The sequence below is a fragment of the Phaethon aethereus genome (assembly GCF_964289735.1).
Source record: "Phaethon aethereus genome assembly, chromosome: 7".
Classification (NCBI taxonomy): Eukaryota; Metazoa; Chordata; class Aves; order Phaethontiformes; family Phaethontidae; genus Phaethon; species Phaethon aethereus.
Window position 1 is genome coordinate 21,217,420 of NC_138583.1, and position 19,694 is coordinate 21,237,113.

Below are 19,694 nucleotides of genomic sequence, written 5' to 3' on the forward strand. Positions count from 1 at the left end.
GCTCCTTGGCTCACCTTGCTTTGCAGAGCAGCCGACCCTTGCTGCTCCCTGCCATTGACATAGTCAGTAGGACAAAAAGGCTGCTAGCATGTCTTTGTACCAGGGGTGACTACATCAACATTTTTATAATGTGAAGAAAAATACAAAATTGCCATTTTTATTTCCGAAACATTTGATTCATGTTTTGTTGAAAATCAGATATATTCAGTTTTGAAATAAATGTTCCATCTCAGCTGCTGAAATTCTAGGCCAAAAAAATCATTTTGGCCAAGAATTCTTCTGGGGTCACAAAGTTCTTTGTTATGACATGCTGACCAATTCTATATATTGCATGCATAACAGCCAGGGAAGATGTGTGAGATGGTGGTGACTATTCTGAAAGCTGGTGAAAAAGGAAGGGGAAGAGTTGAGATATTGCTCCTGGGCAGATCCACTGTGGTTTCAGCAAGGGAGAATGCAACATGTGAAAGCAGTAAAACACCTAGTTCACCTCTGTCATATCCATTTCTAGGGTGGGATCCCACCAACTGCTGAGTATGCCTCACACAAATCTAGTGATGCATTTCATTCAACATGTACTTAAGTTGAAACACTGGAGTAGCCCCATCTAGATTAACGGGCTCAATTTCTCCCTCTGCGCAAACACTTAGGTGAATGAAGGCTTCAGTACCCAACACCATATGCAGGAGAAAGTCCCAGAGGCACTTCAAATGAAAAGAACAATGGTGTGGAAAGAACATGTAGACTAGGATAGCCACTGGCCATTCCTGCTGGATTTTACATGCCACAGATAAACCAGCCTGAATTTGGTGATGTCAACTCACCTGTCAAAAAGGGGCTTCTCTCCACAGTCAAAAGAATCCTGCAGATCTTTGACAAGGTTGGCTTGGCCAGGCATCCGAAAGAGCCCCTCCTCTGTAAGACCTCGCTCCCGAATAAAATCCACACACTGTTCCACCAGCAGTGGGGCCAAACGCTGGCCATACTTCCTCTCATACTGTACAGTGTCCTCCAATCGCTGTCCAAAGATCCCTGCCAACAGAAAGCAAGAGAGTCATCTGAGTGTCAGCTGAAACTCTTCTTGAGCTATTGCTCAGGGCATACAATGAGGGAAGCTTTCACATGGAGAGGGCAAACCTCTGTGAAGGTCCAATTTCTAACAGACTCCAAAGAAGAAAATTATTTTAAAAACTAAAAATTACATGCTGAGTGATTTTATAACGCTTAAGAGTGCTTCAAACTATCCCCTAACCTAAGCCAGTTTATATCTCATTATACACAAGGAAGGTGGAGTTAAGATTATGTTTATGGTTATCTATGGCTATGCTGAATCTGAATGAAGTAATTATACTTCCATTGCATCTTCTGTCCCAAGAGTGCCAAAACAAAGGCTACATTGACTTTATGGTACGCAATTCCTTTCTGCATGCACCCACGTCTTAGCTGTCAGGCAGTTGCCCTTTAACAGTTTGCAGCTGCCCAGCCCAACAGGTAGCAACCACCCTGTCAGAGGGAGAATGAAAATTAAAACAAAGAGTAAAATGCATGCAAAATACATTGCTCTTCCTACTAAAACCTGTATGCTGTACTTCTTGCACCTTGAAAATATCAGAAGCACAAGATACCCTAAAACCAGACTGGACATAGGTAATTCTTAAGTCAAATCTATCTGTAGTCACATATCACCAATTGTGGTGCACTGTCTCTCTCTTTGGGGAAACTGGAGCTCCTGGTCAATACTAACTGCTGAATGCCACTATCGGCACCAGATCTTTTTGACTACACAGAAGAGACTCAGGCTATAAAACCCAGAGGTCTTAGTTCAATCCCTGCCACTAGGAGACTGCTCCATCTAAAAGGACAGCTGCTGAGTTGTCTTCTGAATCCCTAATTCTAGCACCCTACAAGGTGTGGTGGAGTCAGGGAGGATAGCATCCAAGTTAACCATATTTTGGTAATAAGAATTCAGTAAGTGAGAGAATCCCAGAATCTACTCAATTTTGGATGAGATCAGACCATAGCATGAAGGAAATTCCATCCAAAGAATGCTCAAAGCAGTAGGAAGCTTTCCACTGATATCAAGAAGCTTTAGATCATGCATTCAGCACTCAGTTAATCCTGCAGGTCTGAAAAAAAAGCAGCATGCAATATTGGAGTTACACTGTGGTCGCAACCAATACCCAGCAGCAGTGTTTAATGGATTACATGCATGTGCTTATACCAGGCCAGGGGATTTGGTTGTTTCTCAAGGCTCTACTTACCTTCCTTCTAGTATCCACATTTTCCATTTTTATTTTAGTGCTATATTCATGGGAGGATGATAACTCCTGGCAGGAACTCTCCTAACCACCATTTGCTGTCCTTCATGGGAGACATCACGTCAAACCATAGCTGCTTTCTGTATTCAGTCCAACCCTGCTGAATCCTCAGTGAAACAAATCTTATCACTGACATCAGTTTCAACTCCCTGAATGAAACACTCAAGAAGGATCCTGAAGTCCAATTTCCTTTCCATGCCAATTTATTATACATCAGAAGACAGAAACCTTCCTTACACCCCAGCCTACACAACTGCATTACGGTATCAGAGCTGGAGGGCCATGAAGAGTCTGGAAGGAAATTCCCTCCTCATCCTGGCAGGAGAGCATGCCCTGGAGCATGGGAGTTACTTATCTTTATCACTGTAAATATTGGTTTTCTTGCAGAGTAAAGGTTTAACTAGTTCTTGTTTCTAATCTGTTTGAATTTCCACTGAGATAAGTGTCTCTAAAGTCATGTCGTAGGACAGGGAATCTCTTCCTGCTTTTGCAGAGGTTGCTTTGTAATTTCATCACGTAATCCCTGCTGTCACAATAGGGCACAGCAGAACTGCTTGGTATGTAGGGCTCAGCACTGTCCAAGGGTTTCCAGCACACTTACAGAGGCTGGGCAGCCATGAAAGAACAACCTTCTCAGCCCAGTTTCTCAGGTAACTTCTATATCCAGATCAAAGCTGAAAAAGTGAAGTCTCCATGGCCTGTTTGTGTCTGCTGATCCTGCTCATGGGGGAGCAACTGTCAATACTGCGTATCATAGTGAATAGACACAGGAATGATCCAGGCAACCAGAGTTGCAAGCTACGGTGCAGGCACCTCAGCTGTGAAAAGCTGAAGCAGGAACGTGTGTCCTAACAACGCCCCTCATGTTATTTTGCTGGTGTCCATTTCTCTCCCTTCCTCCAACATGAATGTTTGATCCTGGGCCACCAGCCAATGCAAACCAAGGTCCTTCAGCATTAGTTACAGCAAGCTGGGGTCAGACCCCAAGCTGTGCACCTTAGAGACAAAAAAACTCAATATCCTATCATCAATCTCTGAGCCAGGCTTCCTCCCACCAGACCCATCTATTTCCTTAAAATGATACATGGTATTCACTCTTCTAGATGCCAGACATACACACTTAGGGCGGTCAGGCTGTGGTAGACGTCAGGGCAATTACAGGATAGCAACCCTGTTTTCTCAAACCTCTCCTTGCTGAATAACAGCCCTGTTTCCTAAAGTCTAGAGAAGGCTCTGGGAAAGAGGTAAATGCTCTGCCCTCCCCCAGTATAGAGCAGAGATGTTTTTCCAGAAGCCCATGTTCTTGTGTTCTAGACTTAACTCAGAGCAGGGACAAAGGCAGTGTCAGACACACACATATGCAAGTGCACACAGAACAACTGTATGCATAATCTCCACTTGCAGTGCGAAGCTTTGTCTACTTTTCCCTAGCCTTGGCTGGCCTGTGGTCAGCAACATGCTCTAATACGTTTCAGGCAACATCAATGCTTGCCTTCCCAGGCAGCTTGGATCACAATAGCAGGAGCTTTCTGTAAGTAGAATCAACACCAGTGACTCCTGAGTAACAAGCTGACTGCAGACAGAGACCACTGACACAGCGGTTAAGGAATGTGGCACTTAAGATAACAGATAGAGATAGAAGGGTGACCCGCTTTGAGATTCAGAAGGAGCAGCAGATGGACATTTCACAAGCACAGTATTAACATTGCTGTGGGTGTCTGCTGCAGAACCAGATGCTGGGGACCCTATCTTTCCCCCTTCTCAGGCATGGAGGTTGGTAACACCTTTTTTCCCTGGATGGAAATAGTGATCTTTGGAGGAAACAAAGGCACTGTAATATTCTTTTACTACAATACTGCTCACCTCTCTTCACACCATTTCAAATAGGTAGCAAGAAAAACCAGCCGTGAAACCAAGACTGACATGACTGAGAATGAAGCTGATCTACCACATGACAAGCGAAAGGAGCTGGCACAAGCATGGGTTTCTTCTTGGTGACAATGTGTGCTGAAGGGCTGTGCAGGTGAGATCACACAGCCCTCAAAGGTCATTTTTTGCTGAGGGGAGGAAAAGACCCTGAAGCCATTGCCAGGATGAAAGACTTCTTCCAGTCCAGCTCTCTTGGCTGCCTCTCACCTTGGTTTGACAGCCCAACTCCGATTGCAGATCTATGTTTTCTCTTTCCCTCAACCCTGAACCCTAATTTTCCAGGAAGATCCTAGAAGAGGTCACCAAGAATTGCACAGACAAAATATTTCACCCAAGCCAAGTCTGCTGGTAGCTGCAACCTTCCCTTTGCAGCCTCAATTACACTGCAGCCCTATGCTTTTTCTTTCTATCTTAGCTGTAATTTTTTTTTTTTTTTTTGCTGAGCCATAGACAAGGACCCCCCCCAGATGCTGCTCAGAAGAAGCATTGCTCCTGAAGCTTCTGAGCATTGCTTCTGAGCATTGCTCAGAAGAAAGATTGCTCCGAGGCCAAGTCTTTTGGCAGCAGGAGCATTAGGGTTGGGGTTTAGAGAGAGAAAGCATAAAGATGCAGTTAGAGTCGGGCTGGAAGGTTGGCCTTGGAGAAATCGTTCATCAGTGCAGTGGCTGCAGAGAAGAAAATTAGTGTTATGGTTCAGAGAAGAGCAAGCTAAGAGCTATCATTGGAGTGGGACTGGAAAGGGACTGTCAAAGGCAAGTTGGAGCTGCTGGCAGTTCCTAGGCTTGCGGAAATCTTTCATCTGGGCATCTGCTGGTGGGCCTTGATGAAGTCTACCCTCAGGAAAATTACAACTAGGGCTCTCACAGCTACACTGGCAAGAGACATAGCAGATGCACTTATTTCAGTCTCCCAGGGCTAAACAGGGCAGACTGAGGAGGTGGTGTCCTGCTAGCTCTGTAAAGCTCATCTCACTTCAGCTAGGTCTCAGAAGGGCTTGTAAAACTGATGTAGTAAAACATCCCTGAAACTACCAGGATGTGACAGCATCATTGGGCTGGACAGGGACTGCCCTGCCTTGCAAGGAAAAGCTAACGTGGAGCCAGTCACACACAGCCTCATCCGCCAGCTCCTCAAGGCGCAAGCCTGTTTTCAATCACTGGGGCCTGCAGCTCAGACTGAACTTGGCAGCGCTTCACTCCATCTGATGATCCTGCTGGAAGACATTAAAGCCTTTCTCTTCATTCAGAAGAAGGGGAGCCAGTGCCATCCAGTCACACTCCCAGACAGAGTTAGGCTGGAAATAAAAGCTACTAGCAATCCAAGGGTTAACTTTCTTTCTCATACCCTTATCTATAGCTAGGCCCTTTTGTTTGGTTTCAAAGCAGAAAAAAAAACCCCAAAACCCACAACAGTGCCTGGGACTACATCCTTAATCTCAGAAAGATTCAAGAGATACTAAAAAAATGGGCTAGCAGAGCTACAGAATTTCTTTCCTCTACTCCAACAAGCTGCCTCTGTTCTTTAAAGATTTAGGTGGCTCTTTGTGGAAAAAGCAAGCCAGGAATGATGTACTAAGACACAGACAGGCTCTCTGTCCTGGCCTGAATAGCTCACCCACCAGCTCCAGGCATACAAAGCCTATACATCCAGTTATGCTGTCCAGACATGCAGTGGGCAGGAAAATATATGCTCCCTGCTTCATTTTTCCTCATCAGAGCTCTGATTTCAACCAAAATAAACTAAAGACAGAGATAATAAAGTCACTTCTTGAGTAGATTTTCTTTATGGGGAGGACTCCGTATGTGCTTAAAGTGGGAAAAGTCCAGACACACCTACGTCAGCTGTATGCACATCTTAGTACACACACATTAAAAGATGTGCAGGAAGATAATCAGGCACACACCTGGGTGCTGCTATAGAGCAGTACATACACCCGCGCATGGATGTGGTGCCTCACAGACAGACAGTTTACGGATGTAAAGATTGTGTACGTGCTCACCTGCACAGGTAAGCGTCTGCTTTAACCTTCCTACATTCATGCTTAGGCTTCCATTTATCTGTCCCTCTCACACATGAAAGCATTGAGAAAAAATCATGGGCAGACATTCAGAAATGCATATGCTGCCACAGCGCAAAACACACACAAACCTATAACTATTTTTTTTTTTCCTCTCCCCTGGCCCACCCAAGCACACACTATGTGAATTCCTGCAGCAGCAATTGAGAAAGGAGTTCCACGTTAGGAGGTGTATGTGCCTAAGAAAAGATAGTCCCTAACAACTAAACAGCCCAGCCAGACAAAGCATGCAAGAATGGGGGAAGGGAAAGGAAGCGACAGATAATTAGGAATCATGAGAAATTGATGAATTAACTTGCCCAAGGTCACACAAATGGGTCTGTGGTAGAACTTGGTGTCTTCTGACCCCATTCCCCACAAAGAGCAGCCTCCATATACTAGAAGCCAATTGCTCTCATCCACTTACATCCATTTAAATATTCTGTGTAAAAGCAAACAGAAACATACCTCCCCAGAACTATCTTCAAGGGCCAGCTTGGGACCTGGTAGTATTTTTAGCCATAGACTCGGTCCTTCCCACTTTTTCCCCCTTTGAAAAGCCAGCTCTTTTCTTAGATTCTTAGCTTCTGTCTGAGGCTAAGCTCAAATATCTGCTTTTCCTCTAGGAAAAGAAAACCATAACAAATCTAAACTCTGCAAAATCATCTCATACCTCTCGTTCTTGTGCAGCACTCCGCTACATGACAGGCGCTGAGCTTCAAGCAGAAACCAGGCAGTGTCAGACAGCAGGAGCGGCAGAGAAAGAAAGTCCTGACTTCAGGCATCAGACACATTCTGAGTCCCAGCACTGGCAGCTTTCCATTCACCCAGCGCTACAGAGCGGAGAGCAGCCGATCTGCCCTGGGAGATAATCTCGGCAGCACATCTGGTCTTAGCTCCGCAACTCGGCATTAATTATGACTTGTGCAGAAAGCATTTGAAATATCCAATGAGATGCAGAGCTCCCCGGCTCCCTCCGCACGGGGAAGGAGAAAGGAGAAAGACAGGCAGGTAGGGTCTTGCCCACCCTCGAAGCTGCTGCCAATGTAAACAGCAGCTAAGTATGGGTCACAAGTTTTAACAAAGGCATCCCCCATCGGCTCTGTAATATATTCATGCTCTAATTGCTTGTCAGATCTATTCTAGATAGCTGGAAAAGCTGAGCAACAGTTGCTGTCTGCATGCCACACTCTGGATCCCTTCCTGATACAGGCAATGTTAGTTGTGCTGCAGGCAAGGTAGTGCCCTGGTCTGGCCTCTGATCTGCTTGCAAAGCACCAGAAGCAGAAACCTCATTTTTGGAGGGGAACATCCCCCCACCTTAGCCTTAGTGTGCTCTGAGAGTATCTCCACAGCTCTGGGACATGTTGGAAAGTTTTGCACCGCTTAGGAAAAACTACAGGCTTTGACCTGCGCACCTTTTTGGCTTACAACCTCTGTTTTAGACCTTTACAGAGAAGTTGCCTGACGATGAATAGCTCAGCTGAGTAACTGGTAGGGGAAGGAACTACAACCTCCTTCCATGTGAATCAACCCCCAAGGACTCGCTTGCAGGAAAACATTCACCCCCTCAGCTCCTGCTCACAGGGTAAGAAGGCTGTAGTTAAGAAAAATGCTTATCACACAATGCTCATGCAGTTATAGAGAGGTCAGCCCTCCATCCCATTTACAAAATGCACTCATGTGACTGCAGATCTAGAGCAGTCACCACCCAAAGCCTTTCCATCAAGCTTCTGGGGAATTTTATCAAGTTTGGCTAACTTCATCTCCCTCTGCAGGAAAAAAAAAGCTATCCCTGTCTGCAGCTGCTCATCCTGTTGTTAAGCTTTGGCTATTAAAATATCATGTGTGTGGTCACTGTATAGACCACACTCATGTGAATTTAGTGGCCCACCACTTTCTTAGCTATACTGTGGCTCAGTTTGAGCACAGGTGTCAAAGAAGATGCTGACCCAGTAGTCAAGCTCTGAGATTCCAGTCACTGAGGCAGTGTGTCCCACAACTCGGGAAATTTGAGATCAATCTCTGTCTCTACATTCTCTGTTTTGATCAAAAGCTCCTGAAGAAATGTCTGTCTCTCACTACAGGTGAAGGCAGTACCAGGATTGAAAGCTTCAGTTCTTGCACGGCAAGGTAGTAAGGTACTCCTTAGCTATTCAAGGTATACCTTGAGTAGCAAGGTATTGCACAGCTAGACACCAGAAGCCCAGATAATACACTAGACAGTAAAGCCCGCTAAAGAGTATTTGGAAAGTGATGGAGATCCTTAAACAAAAGGTACAAATGAGATCCTGGGTATTCTTCACCCTTTATATTATCCTCTCTTCCCTGTGGTGAACACAGAAGGCTGCAGGTTAGGGAGAGCCTGCCCACAGTGCTAACTGGTGAGCAGGACCAGTCCTCTTCTGAATGGCTGAGACACCATCAGGATTTTTGGCACTATTCCCTGGAACAATGCCTCAAAATGTGTCATGTCTGCTAATAACATTATGGAGCCTGGAACTCAATGTTTGGGATGGGAGCCCAGGAGATAGCAAATGCAGACTTTTATTCTTCCATTCACTTCTCCATTTCTGTTTTCCATCTCTCAAAACGCAAGAACAAAGAGGTATCCAATGAAATAGAGAGTCATGCTGTTTAACATGGATATTGATATACCAAAAGTATAATTAACCTGTGAAATTCACAGCCTCTCTGTGGCCAAGGACACAGCATGAGTCAAAGTGCGATTAGACTTCAGCATAGCTTATAATACTGTGAGTTGTATGAGAGATGATGAAGACGATGTAAACTCTTCTACAAAGAAAGAGCAAACACAGCTCTCTGGTGAGAGGAAAAAAAAGCAGAAAGAGCACATGCGAGCTCACAGGAGCATCACAACTAAAGCATGCTGCTTCAGCATTGTTTCCTGCACGTGGTAACTCTGCAGCTAGAGGTGTCCCGTGAGAAGAATGCAACATTGTGCTGCATATCTACACACTCCACAGTTATCACCTATCTCCTCATATGAAACAATTCTCAATCACTTTCAAAGCATTGTGTTAAAAATCATGCATTAGACCACAGGTACGATGAGACTGGAATAAATATATATATATAAAATTTGTCTTCTGTGTTTTGAATTTCCAGGTCACACTTGGATCCTGCTTTCTCTGTTAACCACATTTTTCAAAAATGAAATCCAAGATTCACACATAATCACTGGACTGCAGGGGCTGCAGACTCCAGAAGTATACTTGATACTGCAAGAATAGCAATAAAATCCAGAGAGCTGGCCGCATTGCATATAAGCTACCATCAAAATTTTCACCTGGAGATCTCCCCATACACATATGCCAAGGAGAGAAGGAGTAATGGAGACTGAACTCCCTCTTTCCTATTGGTCTGAATTTGCTTAGCTCTAGAGAAGTTTACCACTGGGTGGCTCTTATTTTCCTAAAGAAGAACTTCGGTTTCTAAAACTGTTTAGTGAGTAAATCTCACATGAACTTACTGCTGGGGTGCTGGAGGCATTTTCTTTCCTGGTGTCATTGTATAGAGAGAGTCCTAGTAATGTTCTCACAAGCTAGCAGCACCACAGTTGGTGGCTGCAGGTACCAGAACGGGGAAAAAGCATCCTGCCTGTACATGTCACTACAAGTCTTGAGACTGGCTGGGAAGTTCACTACAGCTCACACAACCTCTGAAAATCCAGGCATGTCTCAGGCTTGGCATCTAGCTCAGGTCAAATTCAGTCTTGAATCTGGTTGCAACAGACAGGAATGGTGAACCTGCATGAACTCAGAAAATATTCCTCCTCATCTCTGATTGTGAGCAAACTTGTTGGCTTGCACAGCTCTAGCAAGTGCCCATAGGGTGCGGGTATTTTTAGACGCTGGCTTACACAGTGTATTAGCTAATATACAGGTATACTCAAGTGGATCTGTCTGAGGGAGCTCAGATCTAGGAAATTGCTTTGTCTATTTGTACAGAAAGGGCCTAGTATCAAAGTTAGAATCAGAGCTGAAGTTCCCTAATTTTCAAGTAAGTTGTGCCTTGTACAAGCTCATTTTTTTAACCCAGGCAAACATGGGCACTTGAACATCCCCTTGTATCTGTTGAAAGCCAGCAGTGAAATGGCTACAGGTGATCAGTCACAGGGCTGAATCCACCAGGAAGGGCTTCAACAGTATGTCCCATGTACAGAAAATTTCTCTTCCAGTTTCCTCCCTCTCTAAACACTTTGGACAGATCATTCTCTGAAAAAAATTATGTCCCCACACCCCTCCCCTGTTCTGGGCTGGGGTCTCAACCTTTACTGGTAGAATGAAATCTTTTAAGAATAAACAGGCTTCTGCTTACTGACAGATAAACCAGTTCACCCTAGGTTAAAAGGTTTGCAAATAGTTATGTACATCTTTCTATCACAGTAGATTCTGCCTATCCGGTGTTGTCTTCCCATTTCTCTAAAATATGTCAGGAAAGGAACTGACTGAGCAGCACTGTAAATTACCCTGCTGTGGACTCTGACCAGTTTATGCTCTGAATTGAGGTTATAACTGTTTGCTTACAGAGAAAAGATGATAAACAGACCTAAACATCACTTAACCACAGCGTTATGAATCCAGAGCCAAACCCCTGTGTTTATTGGTCTATTTCTCTCTAAAGAAAGGCAAGAAACAGTTACTGAACAAAACATCAAGAGCAACAAAAAAAAGCCTTTTAGCAAGCAGTGATTTGGACAAACATGTCCTGGAAAACTTCTTTTTCCCCACAACATAAGAACATATTTTACAGAACTTTTTGTTTACTGACTCTTGTGCATGCCTGTCTACATTTAATAGATAGCTTCCATAGATTTGTCTGAAGCTATGTCTGTAGAAAGCATCTGACCAGCAGATCTTCTCTTTCAAGTGCACTGCATGTTGATGTCCCCACTGCACAAAAGAGTTTTAAAATAATTCTGGGTGTTAGGAAGTAAAAAACAGTTATGACAGTATAATTTTTGCCACCAGCGTCTCATCACTAGAGAAGGATGAGCATTCCAGCTGTGGGTTCAAATGCAGGGATCACAGAGTCTGAAACCTGTTGCTGATCCTTGTTTCTAGTACAGAATGAAACAAGCCACCTGGATTTCTGGCCATCCTGGAAGCTGTCAGGGCCTGTTATTTAGGTTCTCAATCAAAATTTAGAAGACCATCCCCTTTTATCAATTCAGAAAAAACAAACAAGCTTATGTCCTCAAGCCTTCCCATATCCCAAGTCTGAGAGGCTGATAACGTAAGCACTATCAGTCACTGAGAAGCAGACAGGATCAACATTGAACACATGGGTGCTTATCCAAATCAAACTCCATCATAAATACCTCTGTCAATCTATAACCTACAATTGTAAAACTCACTATCGGGTAAATTGTGTATGGTTTCGCTTTGTTGCTTCCTCAAACTCAATCAATGATGAAAACCTGTTAGCTAATTCCCACACATTTACCTTTTTCTTCCACTATCCAACTAAAATCCTCAGTCAATATAAAGCATAACTTATACCTTCACCACCCAAGCATAAGGTTATGGTCTAAGTTCTAGCAACAGCTGAACCTGACTGGCTGTGCTTGGGGAGGGGGTGGCATTTAGCTCCAATTTGTAAAAATTAATAAAACATTTCAGTAAATCTGCTAGTCTTTCAGGAACACTTCTAGAAGAGTTCAAGGGCTGAATGTTCCCTTCCCTGACCTGCAACTCAGAAGAATGGAAGGGGAAATTACAAAACCAATTATGTGATGATGGAGGAGAATAAAAAAAGAAGCAACTGTGAGGGGTAGAAGGGCAACCTTTAGAAAGGAGATAAGAAAAGAGAAATGGTGAATTTCTTTGTCCTCGGCTCCTAAGTGGTTAAAATTGCAACTTGCAAGGAGCAGGCTACCATTCCCCTTCAGTAAGCACATATCCTCATAACATTCATCAAAGGACTAATACAGAGAAATTAAAATACTTGCCTGCAAGCTGAGAAACACCACAGGAAACATGTTTGTCCCATTAATCATACACTGCCAGGACGTGCAGTGAGAACCATCAGTATTTTAAAGACTGTCAGCTTTCAAACATCAAGCATGAATCTAATGATTACAGGAATGGTCTCACTGAAAATCCCCCACTGCAGGAGGTGGTACTGGTTGGACTAGACACTACAGGCAGTAGCCACCAACGATGCAGCAAATGCACAGCCACTGCAACCTCTCCGTGGCACTTACTTATCAATCTGTTACAAAGCAAACATAAGCTTTATCTAAGGCTGGGTTGCTCTCAGCAATACAAGGTATATGAAGCTAATTACTCCCTCCAGAACTTTTTCTTCGATAGCCCAGGTGGACTTATCTTCTATGAACCCATCTAAATCTATTTTAAATCCATTTATTATTTTTGTTTCCACATTGTGACAATGAGTTTCATAATTTAATTGTGCACTGCACAAAACACTTTTTTTTTTTTTGTTCAAACCTCATGACTGTGCAATGTTGAAATCCTCATGTAATTTTATCCATCAGACCTTTCTGCAATCTTCTCTCTTCCAAGACCCTTTTCAAAGTCATTTTTTTGAGGGAAGGGCTTAAGTTGAATAGATTTTACATCTTAATTACTTACACAACCTCTGGAGTACAAGACCAATTCAGGGCAGAGCTTGTATTAAAAATTCTACCCTGAGTTTGAAAGACCATTCCTAGCACAAATTTCATTCAAATGGAAACATTCCCATGTGACATTTCATTTTATCAGATCAGCATTTCCTAACCAAAAGACACCTCATCAAGCAAATCCCATGAAAAGCTTTACCCTGCTCACCTGCAAATGTAACAGAAGTAATTTCTATTTGTAGTTTTTCCTCTCTCTGCTATCTGGTTGAGCAGAGGCACTGAGAAGGATTCTTGCTCAGCTGCCTGTCATTCCCCAGCTCTATATGCCTGCTCTGTGGTGCCCAGGACTGCCCATGATAACAAAATACTACAAATCTATTCACCTGATGCCAAACTGCATTATCCTTCAGAAGCCACTGGAACTAAGCTGGTTAATGACAGCTAGAGATATGGCTTTGCAGTGCAGAACTTGTGCTGCTGCTTGGGGTTTTTGAAACCAGTAGCAGGGGACTTGCTCCTCTGGCTGCACAAGCCCTGACACGGTACTCTGAGAACACCCATTTCTGCTCTGGGATGACCAGGCTACTGCATGGTCTCCACTCAGCGCCCAGATATCCTTGGGCATTGGTACTGAATATCACTCAAAGCCTTTAGCAGCAGCTTTAAAGGTGAAATATAACAAGAAGTGAACTAAAGAGATGTGAAAGTTATGCATTTTACATGGAAGTGGAGCAGGCATCTGACTTCTAAAGGCAGGATCTTCAAAAGTCATTAAGGAGCACCTTTTGCCCTCCACATGCTCTAGTTTTGCTTTTAGATTTACACCCTTCCATTAAGTGTTTATACACACTGATAAGAACCACTCTGAACCTTCTCTTCTGCAGGCTAAACAATCCCAGCCTTCTCAGCTTCTCTTTGTATTTCACTTGCCACAATACTTTAATCATCTCAGTGGCCTTTCACTGGACTCATTCCAGTACCTTCTTGTCCTGGGGAGCCCAGAACTGGACAGAGCACTCCAGATGAGTTCTTACCAGTGCTGAGGGGAAGGTTCATCTCCCTCACAACCTGCTGGCAATGCTCTTCCTAATGCAGCCCAGAAATCTGTTGGCATTCTTTGCCACAAGGGTGCATTGCTGGCTCATGTTCAACTTGTCCAACAGCATCCCAGGTGCTCCTCTGCAAAGCTGCTATCCAGCCGGTCAGCCCCCAGAATGTACTGTTGCCTAGGTTTATTCCTCCCCAGGTACAGGACTTTGCATTACTCTCTGTTGAACTTCATGGGTTTCCTGTCCACTCATTTCTCCAGCCTGTTGAGGTCCCTCTGAATGATGGCACAACCATCTGATGCACCAACCATTCCTCCCAATATCATCTGCAAGCTTGCTGAGGGTGTACTCTGTCCCATTATCCAGGTCATTAATGAAGCAGTTAAACAGTACTGGCCTCAGTATCAGCCCCTAGGGTGTATCACTAATGACTGGCCTTCAGATGGACTTTGAGCTGCTGATCACAATCCTTTGAGCGCAGAAGTTCAGCCAGTTTTCAATACAGCTCACTGTCCATTTATCTATTTTGTACTTTATGAATTTTTAAATGAGGGTATTACAGGAGATAGTGTTGAAAGCCTTGCTAAAGTCAAGACAAATAATAGTCACTGCTGTTCCCTCATCCACCACTTCATTACAGAATGCTATCAGGTTTGTCAAGCATGACTTTCCCTTCATAAATCCATACTCCCAGTCACCTTTTTGAGGTTAATATGTTTGGAAATGATTTCTGTGTTTGCTCCATCTGGGTTTGTTGCTCTCAGCAACAGAGGTAAGGCTGACCAACCTATAGTTCCCTAGGTCCTCCTTCTTGAGATAGGAGTCTTCAAGGATCCCAGCCAACCACCAAGTCTTTTCAAAGATTGTTAAGATTGGCCTCGCACACTGGCCAGCTCCCTTAGCACTTGTGGATGTATCCCAGCAGGTCACATGGACTTGGGTATATCCATTTTCTTTAAATGTTCCCTAACCTGATTATCCTCTATTGAGGAGAAGTATGCCTTGCTCCAGGCTTTCCCACTGGCTTCACGGGTTAAGGAAGTGATGAAGACAAATCTTACCAGTAAAGTCCAAGGAGAAGGAGGCATTGCATACCTTGGCGTTTTTTATGCCCTTTGTCATCAAGTCTCCTGCCTCTTTTAGTAGTGTGCCCACATTTTCCCTGGTCTTCATGTTGTTGTTGATATGCCTGAAGAAGCCTTCTTTGCTGAACTTCAGAGCCCCCACCAGATTCAACTCCAGGTGGGCTTTAGCTTTCCTGAGTCCATTCCTGCATGTTAACACAGTTTCCTTTATATTCTTCTTAGGTCACCTGTCCCTGCCTCCACTTCTTCTATGCTTCCTTTTTAGGTTTGAGCTTTGTCAGGATCTCCTTGTTCATCCATGCAGGCCTTCTGCCACCTTTGCTTGGTTTCCTGCACATGGGGGAGGACTGTTCTTGAGCTTGGAGGAAGTAATCCTTGAAAATCAACAAGCTCTGCTGGACCCCTCTTCTCTCCAGAACCATATCGCATGGAATTCTTTGAAGCATATCCCTGAGAAGGCAAAAGTCTGCTGTCTTGAGGTCCAGGGTCATGATCTCTTCATTTGCTTTGCTGAACAATGTCTTCAGAGCAGTTCTTTTACAGACAGTCATAGTGACCTCAGACACATTACCTGATTGCTCAATACATCAGATTCCCCCTTTTCAAAAACTGAGGACAACAGCCCTTCCCTACCTCAAGGCTATGTCATGATAGCAAAATGTGTTGGTCATAAAGCAGTAATAGAAGCCCTAGATAATCTGTTAGAGAAAAGTTAGAAAAAATAACTTAATCAGATCTCAAAAACAGATCTTAAAACTTTCTCTCTCAGTTTCTATATCCACAAGTGTACCCTCTGTTTGTGGTACCTTTGCCTGGGGTAAGGCTAACCAGCACCTCCCACAGACGTCTCATGTGTCACCTAGTCTGAGGAAGATATCTGAACTCATAACCCCCATCATCTTTCTCTTCCTCTTCCTTTGGTTCGGCCCATCTCCCAGCATGAGACAACACTGAAGAGCAAACACTGATAAGCTGCATCAGGCACCAGCTGTCCCTGTGCAGAGATAACAGCACGTATCAGGCATGAGGCACATCTAGCACCACTCCCCACACACCTGTGGGAGCCTGCACAGGGGAAGCCCACCCTGCCACCTAGTGAAGGGGCTCTTCTTGGCCCAGCCAGGAATCCCAATTTAGACTATGATTCTGGGGGAGCCCTCTAGCAAGACAGGGAGCAGAAACCTCCTCTGTCTTCACACCGGACAGATAATAGAAGCCACCTCCCTCTTCTTCATTACTGTGGTATCTTTGCATCTTAAATTCACTGATATGATTCTATGTTCTTGATGCTCTTACTAGAAAATCCCCGTCTTACAGGTGGAAAATTAAACCCTAGACTCCCAAGACTTAACAATATATCCTAGCTCCTAAACAGTCTGGCATCCTGGTGGACATATGTCTAATACCAGTATTTGACCCTTCCAAACAGTCATGTTTTGCTCTCATGCAGATGTTATCTGAAAGACATTTACTCCTCTAAAACAGGATCCCTAATTAGACCTATGTAGGGCTATTCTTCCATTACCTATAATGACATTGAGCCAGGTATCAAATTACACCTCAGAGACTTGTCCCCTAGGTTGCAGCTCTCCCCTTAATACAAGACATGGTCTGCTTCCAGCAAAAACATACTCTGCACTGTTTTGCTGGCAAAAGAAGAAAAAAATCCACACATCATGGTTTATCCATATGGAGAAGTGGACTGGAATTAATGATAGTAGAGTGGTTTCCACAGAATCATAGCATGGTTTGGACTGGAAGGGACCTTAAAAATCATCTAGGTCCAACCCCCCTGCCATGGGCAGGGACACCTTCCACTAGACCAAGTTGCTCAAAGCCCCATCCAACCTGGCCTTAAACACTTCCAGGGATGGGGCATCCGTAACTTCTCTGGGCAACTTGTTCCAGTGCCTCATCACCCCCATAGCAAAGAATTTCTTCTTTAGATCTAATCTAAATTGACCCTCCTTCTGTTTAAAGCCATTATCCCTTGTCTTATCACTACCTGCCCTTGTAAAAAGTCCCTCTCCAGCTTTCCTGTAGACCCCCTTCAGGTACTGGAAGGCTGCTATAACGTCTAGCTGGAGCCTTCTCTTCTCCAGGCTGAACAACCCCAACTCTCTCAGCCTGTCTTCACAGGAGAGGTGCTCCAGCCCTATGATCATCGTTGTGGCCCCCATCTGGACCTGCTCCAACAGGTCCATGTCCTTCTTATGTTGGGGGCCCCAGAACTGGATGCAGTATTCCAGGCAGGGTCTCCACAAGAGCGGAGTCGAAGGGGAGAATCACATCCCTCAACCTGCTGGTCTCACTTCTTTTGATGCAGCCCAGAATATGGTTGGCTTTCTGGGCTGCAAGTGCATGTCATGGGTCATGTTGAGCTTCCCATCAACCAACACCCCCAAATACTTGTTGGCAGGGCTGCTCTCAATCCATTCGCTGCCCAGCCTGAGAATGTATTTGTGCTTAGGATTGCCCTGACCCACGTGCAGGACCTTGCACTTGACTTTGTTGAACTTGTTTCCAGGAGAATCTGCTCCATGATCTTGCCAGGCACAGAGGTGAGACTGACTGGCCTGTAGTTCTCCAGGTCTTCCTTTTTTCCCTTTGTAAAAATGGGAGCTATGTTTCCCCCTTTCCAGTCAGTGGGAACTTCATGAGACTGCCATGACTTCTCAAACATGATGGATAGTGGCGTAGCAACTTCATCTGCAAGTTCCCTCAGGACCTGCGGATGCATCTCACCAGGTCCCATGGACTTGTGCACTCAGTGGACTGGACTTTTCTCAGTGGACACTTTTTCAGAGCCCACCAGTTAAAAAGTGACTGTTCCTCCTGAATGGAAAAACCACTTATGGAGCTCTTGCAGCATAATTTACTTTGTCACAGGGTAAAGCCCTCTGTGTTTGCCTAAGGGAAGCACCTCCCTTCCAACAGCTTCACCTCCCATCCATCACAAGGAACTGATGAAAGCTTAAGATGAGGAGGAGGAAAAATTAGGAGAAAGTAATGGAGAAAGAAAGGGGCTGTGACATGCATTTCTGGCAGAGGAGCAAGGAACTGCTCATGGCAAAAAAGAATACGTAAACAGAAAAAAACAAACACAAACATAACACAAGATTAACACAGCATGATGCTGTCCCCATGCGGTGCTGGTCGTGTGCTGAGCTGTAAGAAAGAATTATGCCACGGCTTTCAACTCAAGCACCAAAAAACTCAACTTTTGTACCTCATGGGCCAAAATTTGGTCCTGAACACATTGTGTTTCACATCTGATGCAACACAAAAATGAGGAAGGCATGCCAACTGAGAGGTGAGCAGACGGAAAGGGATTTCCTTAAAGTAGCTGTATTTTTTCAGACTAGAAGTACAGCCTCAACGCATAGGTACAGAGTGAGAAATTAACTCTTCTCCCACCCACTACGCCGAACACTTTCAATGCATCCACCTTTGGAGGTCACTGGCAGACTCATTCTCACCCGAGCCTATGGCCACGAACACTTTGCAGGTAGTGCTATGGCACTGCTACAAGCACTCCATGTTAAAGAGCAGCTGCAGAACAGCATGACTGTTAGGGCACAGAGGGACTCTCCAGATAAACTTCTGGTGGTGTAAACTCAGAGAAAAATTTGTTCATCATGGATGTAAGAAAGATCATAGGGAACAGTTTTAATCACTCTCTGTCAGAATGTGCTCCAAAACTCACTTTTATCAAGCCACTGTGACAAACTTCATTCTTAAAGACATAATCAAAGCATACAGAGCACTCTCAAATCTCAGTTTACAAAATCTTCTGCTCTAAATGAGATGGACTAGGCTCAAGAATTCAGGAGCCTGAAACTTATGGAAACTTGTTAGAAATTATTTTCCTCATAAACAAGACAGCTTTTCTTCAAAAGACTTAGGAACTCTAGGATTTTATTTTAAGGCCACATTTGAAGTGTATTTCAAAGCACACATTCCATATGGCTTTTGAGCTTGAATGTGTCTCCTATTAATAATCTGGGACCCACAGCAGCTTTGGGGAGTTTTCCGTTTTGTTGTAAGAAGCCTTTGCTGTTCACCTTTAAACATAGTTCATGTGCCCGCATCAACACGTAAGAAGATACCCTCAACCATTTTGATTTACGTTTCTTCAATACATCAGCAAAGATTAAAGTGTGGCTAAGCCTCCCCTTTTATCTTGGCGTAATTAATTTTTACACCATATCAACCTTCTCCAGGGCTGGATATTTACATATTAATAATGAAGCCTGCTTTTTAATTCCTTCCCCCATCCCTTTAGCTTTGTATATTAAAAAGTGTCGATAGATAAGACTTGGCTCTCAAATTAGTGGCGGTAGCAAAGAAGAGTTCAAATTATTTAATTAAAACACAGAGACAGCTATGTTTACTGTCCTCCTACATTTGAACTAAGCTGGGATTTCACTCACAGACCAATTGCCCTGCTATGATTCTGATGGAGAAGGAGTAGGTTTGATCATTTCCCCAAACTGTCTAAAATCATCCAGAAACAACGGTTTGAACATCTTAATTATTTCCTAGTTATTGACATTCCTATAAATATTTTGTGAAGTGCAAGAGACTGAGGATGCAGCTCCATGGTTTCTTTAAGACAATTTATGTGTGAGTTGCAGTCAGAATGAA

At 44.1% G+C, this 19,694-nt stretch overlaps 1 protein-coding gene across 2 annotated transcripts in view; it reads right to left on the minus strand.

Annotated features, from left to right (window-relative positions):
- ARHGAP22 (Rho GTPase activating protein 22) overlaps positions 1–19,694 on the minus strand; it is a gene marked incomplete at both ends in the record, with an annotated part of 157,080 nt that overhangs the window by 18,336 nt on the left and 119,050 nt on the right. For both annotated transcript variants that reach the window (XM_082002286.1, XM_082002285.1), the window contains one exon: positions 825–1,032. In XM_082002286.1, the coding sequence (XP_081858412.1) occupies positions 825–1,032 (208 nt within the window). The remainder of the gene's footprint in view (positions 1–824; positions 1,033–19,694) is intronic.